At 38.8% G+C, this 20,132-nt stretch overlaps 1 protein-coding gene across 10 annotated transcripts in view; it reads right to left on the reverse strand.

Moving 5' to 3' along the window:
- Positions 1–10,962: 10,962 nt before the first annotated feature.
- Positions 10,963–20,132, reverse strand: part of PLEKHA1 (pleckstrin homology domain containing A1) — a 56,103-nt gene continuing 46,933 nt past the window's right edge. For 5 of the 10 annotated variants that reach the window (XM_072805020.1, XM_072805018.1, XM_072805024.1 and 2 more), the window contains 4 exons: positions 18,430–18,494; positions 17,735–17,798; positions 16,024–16,113; positions 10,963–13,388 (listed from right to left, as the gene is read on the reverse strand). In XM_072805020.1, coding sequence (XP_072661121.1) covers positions 13,074–13,388; positions 16,024–16,113; positions 17,735–17,798; positions 18,430–18,494 — 534 coding nt within the window. In that variant the 3' untranslated portion in view covers positions 10,963–13,073. Of the gene's footprint in view, positions 13,389–14,673; positions 14,745–16,023; positions 16,114–17,734; positions 17,799–18,429; positions 18,495–20,132 lie in introns of all 10 variants that reach the window. The other 5 variants (XM_072805027.1, XM_072805023.1, XM_072805026.1 and 2 more) reach the window with 2 other exon arrangements.

Genomic DNA, 20,132 nt, shown 5'->3' on the forward strand with positions numbered 1-20,132 from the left:
GGCTTGACCATGTCATTTATTCTGGCCAGTGAAATGTGAGCTTGAAAGGCACGTGTCACTTGAGTTTTAGGAGTGGTTACACGGCTAGCAAGCATAACTTTTCCCTCTTCCAAGGCCACCATTTTCCAGATAGAGGTTGCTCAATTCACTTGGGCCCCAGGGTAAAAAGGAAAAGCAGAGCTACAGGCAAGGCATGATGGACAGCACAACTGATCAATAAACCTGTATGGTTATAAACCTCTGAGATTTTTGTTACTGTCACAGAACCCAGGGTACTCTGTCACATGGTCTTCAGTCTGCCCTGTAATTGTGGTAACTTCTCTGTGTCTCCCTCACCTATTTCTTACACTCCAGAGTTCAGCAAAATTTCTTGACCATAAGAAGCCCTTGGAAAATGATTGAATTTAATCAAGCACAGTATTTCTTCTGCTGGGAAGAAAAGCTGGCTGAGCACAACCAAAGACATTTTGTAACATTTATTAATGTCTGTTCTACCTTCAAGCCTAAGGACAAGAATCAGTCATGAGCCAAGCTCTATTATGTCAGCAAAAATCCCAGAACAATTAAGGCTCCTTTAAGGCTGATAGGGAAATTTTCCAGAAGCCGAATGAAATCCAGTTGTCAGCATGCGCCTGCTAGCTCTTCCTCCTGGGGACTCACCCCTTTTCTCTACGTGGAGCGATGAGATGCCTCCTGTAGCACTGACGTCAAACCCAAGGCAGGAGGAAGGTGGAAGCCAGGACTAGACCATGGGATATAGCTGTTGTTTTAAGAACAATGGGAAAGTATCAAAGGTTTTTACCCAATAAGTAAACAAACTGGTATTTTAAACGTTGTGAGACTAGATTGTAGGGAAACAGTAGGAACAGGGATGGAATAGAAATTTCCTTAGAAATCATAAATTAGGGGTACCTGGATGGCTCAGTCAGTGGAGCGTGTGGCTCTTGATTTCAGCATTGTGATTTTGAGACCCCATGCTGGGTGCAGAGATTACATAAATCTTTTAAAAAATGCAATAAACATTTAAAAAATAAAAATAAAGAAATCATAAATTAGTAATATTGACAAAGCAAAAACAGGTAAACTAGTATCTAAGGAGAAAAAGAAATATTTTTCAAAACAAATAAAAATCACTTCTGAAAAAGATTCTTGAGGCCAACAGGTCTCATGGTTGAGTTCCTTGAAACTTTAAATGAACAGTTTTATGTTCTTTAAACCAAGAGAAAACATGGGAAAAAAAGATGACAAACTTCCCAATTCACTTTACAAAGCGGGCATATGCTGAAATTAAAACATAAAAGAGAACATTCCTTTGCCCCCCAAAATATGTAAGTCAATATTATTTGTGGGTACAGGTATGGAGCTACTAAACATAAACAAATCAATCTGCTTTGTATTAAAGAATGGAATAAGAATGAAAGAATGCTATGTTATTCCGAATTGTATTTTTTTTAAAGATTGATTGATTTTTGAGAGAGAATGAGCAGGGGGAGAGGGAGGGGAAGAGGGAGAAGCAGACTCCCAGTGAGCAGGGAGCCCTGTGTGGGACTCAGTCCCAGGACCCTGGGATCATGACCTGAGCTGAAAGCAGATGCTTAACCTATTGAGCCACCCAGATACCCCAGAATTGTATTAATATAATTTTTGTGTGTCATCCCCAAACCCAAAAAGTATCTAATGAAATTCCATATCATTCTTGAGGTTTGTTGTTGTTGTTGTGTTTTGGTTTGTTTTGGTTTTAAAAATACAGAACTTCTTTAACATGATAAAGAATATCAGGGCACCTGGGTTGTTCAGTTGGTTAAGCAGCCAACTCTTGATTCCGGTTCAGATCATAATCTCAGGGTGGTAAGATGGAGCTCCGTGTCAGGCTCGTACAGATGAAACCTGCTTGAGATTCTCTCCTTCTCCTGCCCCTCCCTGCTCATGCGCTCTCTCTCTCTCTCTCAAAAATAAATAAAATAGAATAAAATAAAATAATAAAATAAAATAAATAATAAAATAAATAATAAAATAAAATAAAATAAAATAAAATAAAATAAAATAAAATAAAATAAAATAAATAAAATAGCAGCCCGGGGAGCTCAGCAGTTTAGCGCCACCTTCAGCCCAGGGCATGATCCTGGAGTTCCGGGATCAAGTCCCATGTTGGGCTCCCTGCATGGACCCTGCTTCTCTTCTGCCTGTGTCTCTGCCTCTCTCTCTCTCTCTCTCTCTCTCTCTCTCATTCATAAATAAATAAGTAAATCTTTAAAATAAAATAAAATACCTCAACAGCCAGCATCATATATAATAATAAAGTACCAGAGACAACCCTATTACTATCTGGACTAAAGCAAAGGTGCCAAGCACCAGAAGTTCAGGCCCATTCAATATCAACAACCAGTTCTCTAGGGGAGAAAAAAAGTTTATTATGAATTTAACTGATATGAGAGGTATGTAGCATATGATTTACCAATTCTAATAAAATATACAATACTCTTTATTGTGAATTCCATAGAGACAACTGATTTTCACAGAACTCTTTTTTTTTTTTTTTTTTTTTTTTAGGATCTTATTGATTTATTTGAGAGACAGAATGAGCCAGAGAGAGAGAGCACATGAGCAGAGGCAGAGGCAGAGGGAGAAGCAGGCTCTCCACTGAGCAGGAAGCCCAATGCAGGGAGATCCCAGGACCCCAGGATCCTGACCTGAGCTGAAGGCAGACGCTGAACCGACTGAGCCACCCGGGTGCCCCTCACAGAATGCTTTCTTAATTATAGACAGGGAATTAGCAAACTTAGCTTCCAGGCCAAAGCAATCCATCTCCTGTTTTTGTACAGCCTGCAAACTAAGAATGGTTTTTACATCTTTGAATGGCTGAAAAAAATTCAAAAGAATGGTATTTCGTGACACAAGAAAATTCATGAAATTCAAATTGCAATATCCACAAATAAAAGTTATTGGAATACCTTACTCACTTTTGTATCATCCATGGCTGTTTTCTCCCTGCAATTGCAGAATTAGTAGTTTCAGCAGAGGCCCATGGCCTGCAAAACTGAAAACATCTACTATCTTGCCCTTTACAAAAAGAGGTGCCAACCCCTCGTCTAGACGATCAACAGGAGAATAAATCAAGCCCTAATTTGTAGCATTTGCCAACTTCCAGAGTAAACAGTCCCACTGTGGCCAGCGACCAATGTGGCGTTACTGAATTTGGAGCTGGGAGGAGAACCACAGGGCACAGGATTGTGTAGTATTTCCGCCTTCCAGGTACAGTACATATAAATAACTGGAAGAGCACAGATGATAATAATAATGTGCAGTAAAATAACTAGGACATGATGATTTGTATTTATTATCTTTCTTCCTAATGTAACATATTTAACTGTAAATTTAGTGTAATCTTAATAATGGCTGTGTATGGAAACAACAGGTGTTGGCGAGGATGCAGAGAAAGAGAACACTCTTTACATAGTTTGGCTATCGTGGACATTGCTTCTATAAACATCTGGGGGCAGGTGCCCAACACTGTTGGGGCGATGCAAACTGCTACAGCCACTCTGTAAACCAGTATGGAGGTTCCTCAAAAATTTAAAAATAAAACTACCCCATGACCCACCAATCGTACTACTAGTTATTTATCCAAAGGATACAAACATAGTTATCCAAAGGGGCACCTGCCCCCCGATGTTTATAGCAGCAATGTCCACGATAGCCAAACTATGTAAAGAGTCCAATTGTTTGTTGACAGATGAATGGATAGAGCAGATGTGGTCTATATATACAATGGAATATTACTCAGCCATCCAAAAGAATGAACTCTTGCCATTTGCAACTATGTGGGTGGAACTAGAGGGTATTATGCTAAGTGAAGTCAATCAGAGAAAGACAAATACATATGATTTCACTCATGTGGAATTTAAGAAACAAAACAGATGAACATATGAAAAGGGAGGGGAAAAATAAGATAGGATGAAAATAGAGAGGGAAGCAAACCATAAGAGACCCTTAGCTATAGGAAATGAACTGAGGGTTGCTGGAGGGGGGGGTGGGTGGGGGTATGGGGTTATTGGGTTATAGGCATTAAATAGGGCACTGGAAGTGATGAGCACTGGGTGTTATATGCAACTGATGAATCACTAAGTTCTACCGCTGAAACTAAAAATAAAAAATGGCTGTAACAAGCTTGCAAAATCCTCCAAAGTTCAGCAATGGACTTACCAGCCAGTCCCAGCACTACTGCCTATTTGGAGTGACCAGTGGTATGGCAGAGAGGTCAGCCTTCTGGCCTGTGCCCACACCAGATTCCACAGAAATGGGAAGAACACCCTTCTCCATGCGCCCCCCCCCCCTTCCTCCACAGTCCTTCAGGTCACTCCTGACTCCAGAATGCAAGATTTGCTCACAGCCTTCACTGCGTTCAAAGCACCCACCCAAACTCCCTCTGCCTTCATGCACGCAGCCTCCTCTGCAAATCCCCCTCTCCCCAGTGGAAACCCTACCGGCAGGATCCCTCATTGGGAGAATCACCTGTGCACAGAGCCACCAAATACAGCCAGGCTCAGCGTTTCATCTCAGGTTTTACAGGAACAAGCACCCTGACAACATCATAAATTCAGTGCAATTACAGGTTTTAAGAAGTAAGATTTTTTGGAACTCGAAAATAAGGATTTGAAGGTTCAAAAACGGAACAGAAAAACCATGTCTTTGATACTAACAATATTGGAAACTACAATTACTATTAGGGTGTGATATTGGGAGAGAAATCTTCATATCATAGAAAGCTCAGAAATGGACTCTAGTGTAAACAATCGCTGCCTGAATGCCATAGACTGGAAGTCTGGTCCTCCCCAAATTAACGTATTGAACCCAAGACACAAGGTGATGGTACTAGCAGGGGGGGCTTTTGGTGATAGATCACGAGGGCATGACTCTCGTCCTTATGAGAGACTCCTGAGAGCTGCCTGGCCCCCTCCACCATGTGAGGACCCAGTGGGAAGACGATCAATCATCTGGGAACCAGGAAGAGAGCCCTCATCAGACTCCAAAGCCGTCGGTGCCTCCATCGGAGACTTACAGACTCCAGAACTGTGGGAAATAAATTTCTGCTGTTTTCAAGCCACCCAATCTATGATATTCTGTTACAGCAGCCCACACTGGCTGAGACACTGACATAAGTAGTATTTCAAATTGGTGGGAAGCCATCGATTTTTAAAGCCAATATCCTAGAGAAACTGCTGAAATTGTACATTGGTTTTGTTAGGGAGTATATTAGATGTTTAGTTATTACTGGTTGCCAAAATTAATTCCAGATATAATTAACTTAAAAAATTTTTAAAAGACTTTATTTATTTATTCATGAGAGAGACAGAGAGGCAGAGACACAGGCAGAGGGAGAAGCAGGCTCCATGCAGGGAGCCCAGTGTGGGACTCGATCCCGGGACCCCAGGATCACGCCCTGGGCCAAAGGCAGGTGCTCAACCGCTGAGCCACCCAGGCATCCCTGTAATTAACTTTTAGGAGTAAAAAGTTACAATAAATGTATTGAGGGATACTCTAAGTATATAGGTTAATATTGGGGTGGAAATTTACTTTCCAAGCACGATAGCAAAAGCAAAATCCATAAAGAAAAACAAAAGACGGGGAACCCTGGGTGGCGCAGCGGTTTAGCACCTGCCTTTGGCCCAGGGCGCGATCCTGGAGTCCTGGGATCGAGTCCCACGTCGGGCTCCCTGCATGGAGCCTGCTTCTCCCTCTGCCTGTGTCTCTGCCTCTCCCTCTCTCTATCATAAATAAATAAAATCTTTAAAAAAATAAGAAAAACAAAAGACATCCATAAACAGAAGGAGCACCTAAATGAAAGACAAGTGACAAACAAGGATATTACCTAAATATAGAAGATGAAGAGAGGACAAAAAGTCGTAGTTCATACACAGAGAATTCTTGGAAACGAGAACAATTCCAGCAGCAATAAGAAAAATAGATGAGGACAAACACGGGCGGTCCACAAAAGGGACCAAGAGAAATGGCCAATTAACATTCAGAAAACCTGGGCTTCCCCTTGTTTTCAGAGAAGCATAAATTGACATCATAACAAGATATCCTTTTCTCCCATCAGATAGCCAGAAATGACGGCCCCCAGGACGGTCCCGGATGTGAGGAGCTTCTCACGGACTCGGTCGGAGCAGAAACGATCGCAGCCTGCCTGGAAGGCCGCTTGGCAGGACTGACGCTGAGCTGCGCACGCCTGTGAGACCCGTGAAGCCGGTGCAGGGTCACGACCCCTGGGGGCAGGGGCGCGGCTTGCAGTGCTGGGAGGGCGGCAAAAAAGTTGGAAACGATCAGAAGGCCCAGTAAAGGAGTAGAGATACACAAGACTGAAGGTTTAAACCTCTAGAGATGGTGGCGCTGATCCAGTTAGTGATATGTGAATGTGTCCGTGGTATTTTGTGACGTGGGGCAAAGGGTCCAAAAAAGCTTGTATCCCCTGATCCCAAACATGGAAACAGGCCTTGGCACGCCCGGGGACGGGCACCAAGGCTCGTCTAGAGCTAAGTGAAGTGTTGGGAGGTCAGGTGCTTTTTGCTTTTATTATTTTATTGTCTGGGGTGTGTCAAATTCAATGTGAAATGGAACGTGCACGGGTGTGCAAGGGACCTGTGGCCCACCAACAGCTGTGAGCAACTGCCGAAGCCACCGTGGGCATGAAGGCCCTTCCCTCCCTCCCAGCGTGTCTGAACTCTGCTTCGCGGCCCACGTACCCCTCTCTTGGACCCATCTAACCAACAAAGACTTAGGTTTGGGCTGTTTCCACATTCTGATCTCTTCCAAATTTTTAAGTCATTGGTTTTTAAGAGTCACTGTAGGGGAGACAGAAAAGCCAGTCGGCCCAGAGTTTGAGTGCAGAAGCCATTGATTGGATTCCAGTTCCAATGAACTGAGTTGGATGCTGGCATGGGGAGGGAGAGGGAATCGGGTATTTTGGGGTCATCACGGCTTATGCCGTGGGAAAACTGAGGAAGCGATTCCAACACCTCAAGGAGAAAGTCGCAGCTCAGTGGGACCTGAAGGAGGGGTGGGATTGCAAAGCAAAGATGACCAGCACCGTGGCTTCTGCGAGCGGCAGCGAGAACTATGGCAGAGAGGTGGGGAAACCGGGAAACAAAGAAAGGTTCAGTTGAACTGGAACGTGGGGAATACAAGAAGTGCTGTGTGAGAAGGAGGGAGGGCTTTGAGACCAAGGTGTTAAGAAATGAAGAGTTTATTTGTTAAGATTTTATTAGAGAGAGGGAGCATGAGTGAGGGGAGAGGCAGAGGGAGAAGCAGACTCCCCGCTGAGCAGGGAGGCCCACGTGGGGCTCCATCCTAGGACCCCGGGATCATGACCTGAGCTGAAGGCAGATGCCCCGGGACATTAACGGTTTAAACGCTGTTCATGAGAGTGTTTGGCAAACAGGGAACTCAGACTTGTTCTCCAGGGATTGCAGGTGCTTTATGAGAAATTATACATCTCACACTTGAACTTTAATTTTTAAAAGACTCATAAGGGGGCGCTTGGGTGGCACAGCCAGTTAAGCGTCAGACCCTTGATTTTGGTTCAGGCAATGATCTCAGGGTGGTAAGATCGAGCCCCACGTCGGGCTGTGTCGGGCTCTGGGCTGGGCACAGGGACTCGCCTAAGATCTCCCCATGCTCATGTACTCTTTCTAAAATAAATCTTTAAAAAAAAAAAGACTCATAAGATTGATTTAGAGGCCTCCTTATGCCTGAATACTACTTCGTTTTGGTGTCCGTGTTTGTGTTTGTAATCACCATGGTGCCAGGTTGAACACAGATGAAATTGCTGTTTGCCATACACAGTCTTCACATTTGTTCCCATATTTTGAGTTGAAGACAAAGTGAGTTCTTGCACTGTATACTTCTCTCACCTCCATGCAAATGGGACACCTGGGTGGCTCAGTGGTTGAGGGTTTGCCTTCAGCTCAGGGTGTGATCCCGGGTCTGGGGATCGAGTCCCACATCGGGCTCCCTGCAGGGGGCCTGCTTCTCCCTCTGCCTGTATTTCTGCCTTTCTGTGTATATCTGTCATGAATAAATAAAATCTTTTAAAAAAAGAAAACTGAGAATGTAGGATTGCCTAGGAATATAATTTCTCAGAACCGATTCTAGATAAGACAGAGAACAGAGTACATCCATTTTCATAGAGGAAATGAGGAAGTCATCAGATAACCCACCCAGAAGACAGTCAGAAGGGACCCTACGGAAAGCACCAACTCTGCAGAGTAATAATCCCAAATCTGTTTTGAGACAGGCTGAAGCAGAGAGGAAAGGACATGAGTGATAACATGAACCAAGACAAGGAACATGATGTATGTCAAAGTCACAAAGGAACACCTGTCACTGGGACCAGTGGACCCTATTTGGAAACAGTGTTTCCACAGGGAACAGATTTTCACATTATGAAGGTACCAGACCCAAACAAAAATGGGCTTTGATGTGGCAACTTTCTAAATCATGCAAGAAAGTTCCCCACATTTCCTATCCACTCATTCCCCACCCCACCCCCACCCCACACATGTGCTGACAAAAACTAGAGTGACAAAAAAAAAAAACAAAAAACTAGTGACTGGTGCAAGTATCATAGTTTGGGAGGGAGAAAGAGGCAACAAACATTTAAGAGAAGATTGACATTTTAGCATCACTTTGGACGCTTCAAATCCAAAATCAGTATCTGCAAATGTACCATCACGTCACATGGTTTTTACTCCTAAGTACCTTCTTCTCTTCTGGGATCTTTTGGGGGCCTCTCTGGCACAATGCTTCTGTCACTCACTGTGTCACTCACCGGCCACCTTGGTCCCTGCACATGTGGATTTCCATGCCATTGCAGCTTTCATACTTGACTTTATCATACGTCGCACTTTATATTTCTCTCCTCAGGTTCCTTGTAGACAAGACGTCCTCATCATCATCTTAGGTCTCCCGGACACTGAAGACACCGATCTGACCCAAGAGCTTACATTAGGTCAGAAGCTTCCTACCCTACAGGTAATTAGAACCTGTCCCTACAACTATTTCCAACACGATAATTTGACATCCTAAAACAATTTTTACAGCCCTCATTCTGGTGATCTTATTAAATTTATACATATGTCAGGGCTCACAATCTCTCAGGGAAGTTATGATCAGAATACTTATGTACCATTCTCAAGTGTAAAATTTAAATGTATATATATAGAAATTATTATTTTCAAATTTCTATCATTTGAAATACTATGGTTCTGGGAAATGTTAAAAATAGATTGAATGAAATTTAAACTAAGAAAAAAAAAGCCCCCAAAATAAAAAATTAAAAAATTAAAAAAATTAAAAATAAATTTAAACTCATTCAATAATCTGGAGATAGGATGATATAAACAAATAGTTTTTGAGACTTCTACAAAGGCAGTTAATACCATAATAGTTGAGAGCCCAAACTTTGGTGTCAAAAGAATTGGATCTTAAGCCTAATATGACTAAGTTTACTTCCAAACCTGTAAAATGGGACGCGGGTGTGGCTCTTAAGGGCAACATTAAGAGGTCCTTGTAATGATGCAATTGTTTCATATCTTGACTGTATTTAATGTCAGTATCCTGATAACAATATTTTACTACAGATTTTTAGGATGTTATTATTGGCTGAATAAAGGATATACAAAAACTCTATTATTTCTTACAACTACATGTGAATCTATAAGTATCTCCAAACAGATAGTTTAAAGAAGCCATTTACAAATGTTGGCTTAAATTTTATATTCATCTCAAAACTATCCTCTGCAATTACAGATCTTTCCCTCATTTTTATGACGAGAGAAATAAAGTGAACTAGATTACAAATTATTTTAAATTTAGCAACATTACCAGAAGGTGGCACTGTTACCTCATGACAGCACCATAGTAAGGCACTATTCACTTTAAATGTTCTAAAAAAAAAAAAAATGGAATACTAATTTAATCAAAACTGTAAATGCTAACCCCAATTCAGTAATATTTTCAGTAAGTCTTACATGAGGTTTGAAAATATTGAATTTTCATAAATCAAAAAGTATACAAATTATTTTGAGTCTGCATAACATGGATAAGACTGCAAAAGGAAAATACAAACCCATCTAAGTGTATTTTCATCACTTCCGATGTAGACTGTCAAAACCCAAAGAAAGAAAAGGAGAATTCTTACCAACTCTGGGATTAAGCTGTTATATTGTTGCACTTTTTAATACAAGTATTTCCTGCCTCACCTAATGTTATGTTTTAATAAAGGTATGAGAAACACTTAAAATTCCCAAAATGCAGCTGGAAGTTTAAAAAAAAGTTGCTGAGAAAGGGTTCTCTCTTTTGGGACAGCAACAAAGTTTAGAGTTTCCTCATTTCGGGTTTTAAAAAAATAAAACATTTAAAATACTTTTCAGGGAAAGAAATTAAGTTGCACCAGTTAATAAAGATTGCTAAGACAGCCTTTATCCAGTTCTATCATTAATTGATGCTGGATATGCAGCAGACGTGGACTCTGTCACCAACAAAGTGGGTCTGCAGGAAGTAGCCTCCAACACCGACAAGCAGTTTTTTATGAGTACATGTCAATGGCCCATCTGGCAATCAAAATGCCCTTTCCATCCCACCTTGCTCATGCCATGTCCAGTCTAACCAATAACCAACACTGCAAAAAACAGCCTGGATGATTCAAAGTATGTATGCTCGAAGCCAACATATGGAATACTGCTTTAGAGAACATGTTTTTCTTTTGTTTTAGTGAAACAAAATAAGCAACCTTTTTTTTTCCAAAACCAATCATCTTTCCTTGTGCAATTTTGTATCAAACTATGCCTTTCAAAGGTTACCAAATAATCAATCTGTTCATAAATATGTAAATTCAAGTCAATCACCCAAACATATTTTATACTAGTCCTGATTTACTTGTTCACACCAGAGCTGAACGAGAAGTTAGTTAGAATTTTGAGTTTATTCTCAAGTCATTACAGTGTTCAACCAGTTTGACGTTATAAAGATAACAGACGTAAAAGTAAACACTGGGAAGCAGTATATTCCCATTCTGAAAGAAGACATGTTATATATATACAGAAAAAAAAATGCAGCAAATATTAAGGTATTCAAAGTAAATTTTTGACAATTCAGCTGTGACATATTTACAAGAAAAGTATAAGTTTTAAAATAATTAAATAATTTTCATAGAATTATAAAAGTATTGAGATAAATATTAAGAGACCCTGACAATCACAAGAACATTTTCCTATGCTACTGAATACAAGGGTAGTTCTATAAAAAGTCCCAAAATAGAGCTAGTATTTTGCCACTATGAAATATAACAAATTACCAATACCAAAATATGCTAAAATGAACATGCAATGTAGAAGCTGTACCAAAGAAAAAAGCATGAAGCTCCTGAATATTGCAAACTGTCTACACAAGATTTCTTAGGTATGTTCATGAAAAAGTAACTTTCAAAAGAGCCATTATAATAGATTGGCAGAAAAAGTGATATTTACTTAAAACCTTTCCATTCCACCAATTTCCAATGTAGCTGCAAAAAAGAAAAAAAATCAAAATATAACTTTTCAAAGTATTAGCTTATGAATAAAAAAGTTGAGTGGTGCACTTTATGCATTTGGATTTTTTAAACTGATTCCGTGATAATTCCACTATAACAGATAGTAGTAACCTCTGGACCCCACCACTGCAGTAGGAAATCTCTCCCGTTCTCTCTCAAACGAGACATCATCTTAGAAAATGGAAAGGAGAAACAATGACACATATGAATTCAAAACAAAACAGCACAGTAGGATGGCAAAATATCATAAAAATAGCAGCATGTGAAATTCAAGACTATTTTCTTAAAGCAAATGTTTAAGACTCAACCATAAAAATGATACTTCAAACTGGTCTATTATTCAGACACTTGAAACTACGGGTTTTTTAGAGTGGTGCTTACATTTATGATATACCAGTGACTAAATGTATACTCAAATTTGTATTTTACAACATATATATTGCACGGGTAGTAGAATAAACACATTCTGGCATCTCCAACATAAGAGGATATCTCAATTAGCACATTAAACTATGGTACTGAAAATTAATTTTACCCCAATGTTTAAAACCAATCATGTAGGACTTTTGAGCACATTAATCCAACGACATTCTCCAACTAGATGAGAAGACACAGGCACTTGAATATAGGTTAATTAGTGACAAAAAGGAGAGGCTGCAATCACATGGCCAAGGGCAGTATGTCTTTACATATAAACTTGAGGTCTTTCACTGATCCAAATATAGAAATAAGAACTATTTATAAAACCTTGATATGAAAATCAGATCTCTCCCAGAAATTTCATACCAAATCACTTTAACTGTTTCATAAAGCAAAGACTGCTGCAAGTCCTAAGTTTGTTCAAACACACATCCAAGACATGGTTGTGTGAGTTCTAATTTCCAACCCCATGCAACCTACAACCCTCACTAACAGGTCCAATGATACCCTCTACATAACACCTGCCACCCACCTTGAGATCCAGAGCATCAAAAATGGTTATCGTTTCCAAATTGTCCACATTGTAGTATAAATTTTACAGCACCACAGACATCATGATTTTAGATATCTTAGTCTGACAATATTTCATTCAATAATATTAACCAGTAAGAATATGTAAATATCAAGCATCTAAGAGGAAGTCTAAGCATTTTAAAAACAACCAAAATAATTAATAAGCATTTTTAATGTTTTAAGTTGTTAAACAATTGTCAAATTCACTAGGAAAAAATACCACACACATTTTTATCACCCAAAAGAGAGCACACAAAGCCTCAGACAGTTGATACTGAAACACTTAGGTTTTTTTCTTGCATTCGTTCATTGTTTTTCATTTTTTTTTAAAGAAATTACATTTAGTTTGGCCACTCCCTAGATTCTTGGTTTATCAGCTTATAAAGAGTACATCAAAGAGGCAGTATAATATATGTATTAAAAACCATTTCATCCTTTATCATCTTTGGCTAGAAGGGCCGAGGAGGCAGGCAAGGCTCCACGCGCTTCCGTCTCACACGTCACTGACCGGAAGGCTCGCGTCATCCAAGTCCACTGGGTCACAGTCTCTATCCTGAGGGCCATTTTTACTTTGAGGTTTTAGCAAAGCTTGTTCAGTCACTTTGGAAGCTGGTTCTCTTGGAGAGACAGTCTGGACCTTGAAGTTCCCTGGCTTGACCTTGGCAAGAGATTCGTAAAATCCTCGCTTCTCCATGGTAAAGCTTGAGACCAAAGAGTTGCTGCGAGAGGCTGTGGAATGTGAGGTGGCGGCTGTTGCACTGGCAGAGCGGAAAGTGTGCTTGGGTTCTGAAGGACAGCTGGAATGCTCCTGCAAAGACGAGTGGTGGTCAGACACAGTCAAACATTAACAACAAAGTTAGTAACTCAGTGTGAGACTTTATTCTCTGAAAAACAAACAAAACACACACACACACACACACACACACACCACAGAGCAGAAGCAAGAGCCATGCAGCATACATGTGCAAGTTCTTCCCCAAAGCAATGCATTTTTAGGAGTGAGGTTAAAGCAATGACAGTCAACAACCATTTCCACTAAGAAACCAGTTCTGTCACCAAAGCTTTGCCACTTGAAGACTCAGGCCAGCCTAAACTGGAATGCAGTGCTCCAACTGCAAGGGAACCAGCTCTGCCATTCTATTTAAGGGTATATTCTCAATCAATGCTAGGGATCATCCCACGTATTTTCGGAAGATAAAAAAATAAAAATAAAAATGCAGAATATCAAAAGGAAAGGCCGTATTTCTTTAATAAGTGGAACTCACTATTTTTGCAACCTACTATTGTGTCTGGCAGTCTGACAAACTTAGTTTTTCATCCCTGAATTTTGCTGCAACCAATTAACAGTGAAGTCTTTTCACTGCTGCCTTCATTAGGTTTATTTAGTTTTGAATATGTTATACATTCATATGGTTAAAGATTCTAAAGGGAGCAAAGGGTACATATTTAATCACTTATTAAAACTGTGGTGAAGTAACTATCAGGTGCGAATCTTTATTTCATTCGCTTCTGGCTGAAGATATCCTTAAATATGACCATTCCAAATGCATTGCCATATAGTTCCTAGTATACTGTGTTCATGTATGATACTAGCGGCTTTGAAAACAAAGTACTACAAATTGACAAAACACTATAGATTCCCAGGAGCTGGCTAAGTTTCACCTGAGATTTAAAATGCCATGCAAGCTATAGTAATATAGTTTATCCACTGTAATATGCATGCATGAGTTTGCATATATTATTAGAACAAGGGTGCAGTTAAGTGGTATATATAAAAAATTTCAAAATATATAAAATATAGAAGTTGAAACTTGTGGCAATTCAGTAAATTAATTTGTAGAAAACAGCTTAATGTGACTTTTTCAATTAGTAAGGTTCCAGTTTTTTCATGATTCATCTCTTTTCATTGTGGTTTAAATATACATATCCAACCGGATGACTGTAGTGAAATAGTTTGCGTTAGTGTTGACGAAGTCAGTTACGATAACTGCAAAAGGCAGTTTGGTTAACTCAACTTTCTATGATCAGTTGTAAGTAGTGAGTGAGTCCGGGCCCTCTAGTAAGAAGGCACGTTTGCGTGAGAGCCCACATACGTGCTGCATTCACCAGTTCTTGATGTATACCTCTGTATACAAGGATTCGACAGCCTTCTGGCCTGCCGCATCTGGAACACAGTGCAAAGCTAAGATTAGAGTTAACCTATACTGGGGAGAGGGAGGAAAAGAGAAAGTTCTGCTGACAGTTACAGCTAGAGAGTCCACTTTGCCCCCACCACAAAGCACAAAACACAAGTGCCCTTCTCCAGATTTTCCTCTTCCCAACAGACATTGTTTTTGCAGAGAGTCTCATACTTGGCTGCTGAAAAGGTCACATAAAACACAGGCAGTTACAAAGTTAATACCTATGAAAGTGACTTCTAAGAGATTCCAAAACGGATATAAGGAGAATAATTTAAGAAACATAGATTTGTATTTACTGATCTGTAGTTATCATTACCAGGAAACTATTAAAGACAGTATTATTACCAGAAAAAATACCAAAAGTGTGGAATATCTGGCATTTACAATGAATCTGCAGAAGGCAATCAAGGCTTTCATACTACACGTTAGACTCCATTCCACAGACAGAGGTGCTACATTTCAAGACACTTAAAATTTTTTTTCTAATCCTCAGTAGAATTTGTTTTTTCAGATGAGAGGCCAGTGACTAAAGTATTCCTTTTTTTTTTTTTTTGACTGAAGTATTCCAAAGCTAAATCTTACTCCTATCATGTTCTTGAACATGATAAATTAAAAATTAAAAATATTTTTTATTATTTCTGAGAACGTTTAACATTTCAATTTTATTAACATATTACCACAAAGATAATTATGGTAGTGAAAAGCAGCGGGTTTTTAATTACCCTACCAGAAAATGAGAATGAGAACATGTAATGGAAAACAGCGGCTGAGAACATGAAATTGTATTAAATCAGGGTCAGCTGCTCAATGGTCTTAGGGCACCAGGAAGTCAAAAAATCCCTAACTGAAATTAGAGTAAAGAGGAAACTGGGCCTTCACCAAACTGTGTAATGCTACAACTTCAGGCACTTTACAGGATTGGGCCACATCCCGTACTAAGAATTGGTCAAGTTGTAACAAATCTAGACCTAGTGACAAGTAAGAACTTCTAAAACAAAGCAAGGAAATGTTCATTCTTTAGTTGCCCTGCTTGTGCATTTAAGACAATACAATGCACAGAAAGTTATGTATACATAACACTACAAGGAAGCATTAAATTAGAAATGCATTATTTTTTTGCAAGTCCAATTGGTATGAAAGTCAACATGCAAATAAATCTCAATACAGAAAGAAACCAGAAGCATTAGGGGGAGAGGAAGGAAAATAACTGGGACAGGATGGGGGAGCCTTAAGGAGTACCACCCCAGAGAACAGGGAACATACAGAAGATGCTGATCGGCCAGGCCCCCGCTGGGCTACAATGGCACCAGAGACGGCTTTAATCCAACTGTGCATCTCCTCAGGACTATCAGCCTAAGGGAGAGAAAGGACTCATTCAGTCAGTTTGTCCTCAAAATCCGCTCTTACATCCATAAATCCAATGTATTCATCTTGGAAACTTACAGTGCCAACAACAAGATCATCCCAAGGTAATGGTGCCAAAAAATTTTAGAAATCGCTTTTTAAGCCAGGTTTAGCAGGTACGTTATTATAGAGACAGAAGTTGGACACCTGATATTTTAAGGCCAGACACATCAAAAAGTGTCAATATGAATACTTTTTGAGAGAAAATGAGAGGAAGGAGTCACAGACAAACCTCATTTTGCTCCATCTACTGCTATATTGTCTGAATCCATTATAAGGGTATAAATGTTAACTGTAGAGTTAAAAAAAACATTTTGACATCATGTTATGTATTATTTTTCTAAACAGCATTTCTAGGACTCCACTAAATACGGAAAAAAGTACTGGTAGTCATATTCCAAAGTATCATATTCCTTGATAGGCCATGGCCTTCCAATATGAATTTAAAACTTTACTATGACTTTAAATCCACTTAAACAGGCCCTGAGAGGGGTGTACATACTGCCCTTCACTTCTGTTCCAAAATTTTAAGTCACAAGATACTCTTTTGAACCAATGATTTTTAGCAAGGAATTTTAACAGGAAAAATTCAAAGCAGGCAAAGGTAAAGCACAAATCCAGAAATCAATTTGGCAAAAAAGGGGGTTTAAAAAGATTTATGCTCTGACAGTTATTCTTGATCTAGAAACTTAACCTAAAGAAGAAATCCAGGCAAACTTAAACACAAAACTGTTCACCACCACACGCTGATCATAGCAAGTGTACAAAAACTATGAAAACAATCAGTTACAGAGTAGCAGAGAAACAGTTTAACCATGGAGCATCCCTATAATAGAGCATGATGCAGTCCTAAAAGTTTTTACAGGATTTTTAATGATGTGGGAAAAAAGACTATTTAATACATTAACTAGAATATATCACCATGTGCTTCATATGACCCCACTTGTTATAAAAACATATGCCTTTAAAAAGGTACTAAAATAAGAATAGTTTCCTGAATGTGGGATTTGGGTTTTATGTCATTTCTTCATATTTTTTTCTATTTTCCAAATTTTCTGCAATAATCATATGTAACTTTTATAAAGCAAAAACAAATGTCCTCTTAAAAAAAAAAAAAAAAAAACCTTTAAATCTAACTAATTCGCTGTGGTAAATAAAAAGTGTATTTTAAACTTAAATACAAAATGTCTATCTATGTCTATCTATGGTCTATTTTTATTGTGGGAATTTTAGATCCTATTTTTTTAATTACCAAAAATGATACAATCAAAACTCCAAAATATGTGCAAAATGATCCGAACTGAAAGTTGGGGTTTAAGTTAAAACAGTATTTCCCTTCCCACAAATACTACTTAATTTCTATTGTGTCAATTTGGAGCAAAAAGTACCCCTAATTTGCTAAACATATGACTTACCAATAATTTTATATATAGCTTTTTTTAAAGTTGTGAATTACAGTTGCCATGTTTTTCTTATTTGCATAAGCAATAAATTTATTTATATTTATTTCACTTCTAAAATTATTAATCTCTTGGTAGGAGAATCTATAATCGCCAAAAAAGTATCTCACCTGCACATAGAAAGTTCGAGACGATGTTACAATTTCAAAGAGATTGTCCCTCATCATTATGTCACTGTCAACAAAAACAAACGTCCAATTGCACGTAAATAGCAGTTGTTGGATAGTGTTTCTTTCACTTGTTTATCTAGTACCAAATATATGTCAATAAGAAAATAAATAGAGATAAAATACTGGTGTCATTGAGTAAAACCAAATTAGCATCTTTTTCAATTTATTCTTACATTAAATTTCACATATTTTATATAGTTATACATATTTTTAGAAAAGGTTCATAAAAGAAGTTTCAAATTCAAAGTTTTCTACTGCTCATAAATCAGTTTGCTCAAAGAAACACTGGCACAGTTAACACATGTCCTTACAAAAAGCTCTATTCTGCAGCAGCTTCCAAATATTAAAACTAGTAAAACATCAGTCTGCCAGATATGACAAATTATTCATATTAAATTCTTTCCTTCCCATTGATAAGCCTAGGGATTCTTAACTTTTAGTTTTCAAGTGAAACAAAAAATATCTCAAAACTTTAACCTGAGGATTTTGTAAGTTCAAGCATATCCCAACAATGAAGAGTTGAAAACAACACTAGAAAAAACACAGAAAAATATCATCTGTACACATCAATCAAACCTAGGCCCTGATGAGTATTAATTAGATGTTCCAGGCACTAAGGGAGGGCTGGTGCTTACCTCTGCTTACACTCCTGGACTTTATGAACCTCTTTAAGTGGTATTACACGGAGGGGTTCTTTCTCCTGGCAAAAAAGCAAACAGATACATGAGGTATATTCTCAAAATCCTTTTAAGAATTAGTTGTCTTACTTGGAGATCTGTATGAAAACTGCTTCTTTCTTGACCTAAATCTACCTTCCAGAACCGACCAGCATCAGAGTAGCTCAAACACTAGAACTTTATAAACACTGTAGTTTGAAACAAGGAAACTAGCATAGAACCCTTATTCACACTATTTCTGGTCTTTATGACAGTGTAGCTTACTAAAAGCCATTAAACCATCAGACTTTACCCCGATAGACCCCTATGTACCCTGTAAGTGGAGTGCTTCCTCTTCTGGAATGTTATTTTGATACAGAAAGCACCAGAGTAGTGGATACACAGCTTCTTTGAGTTAAAGTTCTCATTTTAAGAATATCACTTTTACACGAGTATATTATTTAACAAGCACAAGTTATTGAACATTTACTAAGTGTCAGGACATCTGCTAGCTTTTAAACACAATTACTCACTTAAACTTCCACAACCCCATAATGCCTGCATGACTATTCACCTGAGGAAACAGAGCCTCACACCTGTTAAGTACTTCATCTAGGGTTACAAAACTAGATACAAGACACCACTAACTCCTAATAGCATATTTATACTACACATTCTATGAAATACTATATGCCCTATTTCACTATCACCCCTTAAGATTAAGATGCAGCACTAAGAAAAAAACTAAACCATGGCTGAACACTTTTAAAAAATCACAAATCTCTAAGTTTTACAAAACAGTTAATTTTAAAATAATTTCAGAATATAAAAGGCTTACAAAAACAGTAGAAGAACTGCTATAGGTTGTACCCCATTTTCCAAGATGTTCACATTTTACATTTGCTAAATTGTTCTGTTTGTGTTCATATTATGTGACTAATGGTGTGTGTATATACTTTCCTGAAATGTCTGAAAGCAAGTTATAGACAGGATGCACTTTACTACTAAATAGTTTCATGTCTATTTCCTAAAACAAGGATGTTCTCTCATATAATCTTGGTACAAGTACGGGGACCAGAGACTCCACACACTGCTGGCAGTACTATTATCTAACCTACAGACCATCTTCAGAGCTCATTAACTGCCCAGCAGTATCCTTGACAGAAACAGAACTACAGCTTTTCTGCTCCAGGGTTCAATCTGGAATCAGACCTTGTATTTAGCAGTCACGTCTCTTTGTGTCCTTGATGTGGAAGATTTCTGCTGTCTTTTTTCCTCCTTCACAATCTTTAGAGTTTTCAAGAGTCCAGGCCCATTATTTTGTATAATGTCCCTTGATTTGGCTTTGTCTGATGTTAACCATGCTTGGATTCAGTGTTGGTGGGAAACCACAGATGTGCTATGTTCTTCTCAGCCCACCATTCTCAGGGAGCGCGGGAGAGTGGTGTGTCCCATTCCTGGGAGGTTAACCCTCATCTCCTACGGCCAGGTTTGCCAGTAACTAGAAAGTTACCTTCTTCTCCTTTGTCATGATCAAGTATCTTGGGGTGAGTGAGATACATGGAGCTTTCCATCATTGTTTTGTCCACTAGTTTTATCAAATTTGGAGGATTCTTGCCTGAAAGATTGTTACTGTAGTAGCTGCTGAATGGTGGGTTGTTTTGTTCTTGTTGTTGTTGTTT

The sequence above is a fragment of the Canis lupus genome, chromosome 29 (assembly GCF_048164855.1).
Source record: "Canis lupus baileyi chromosome 29, mCanLup2.hap1, whole genome shotgun sequence".
Classification (NCBI taxonomy): Eukaryota; Metazoa; Chordata; class Mammalia; order Carnivora; family Canidae; genus Canis; species Canis lupus.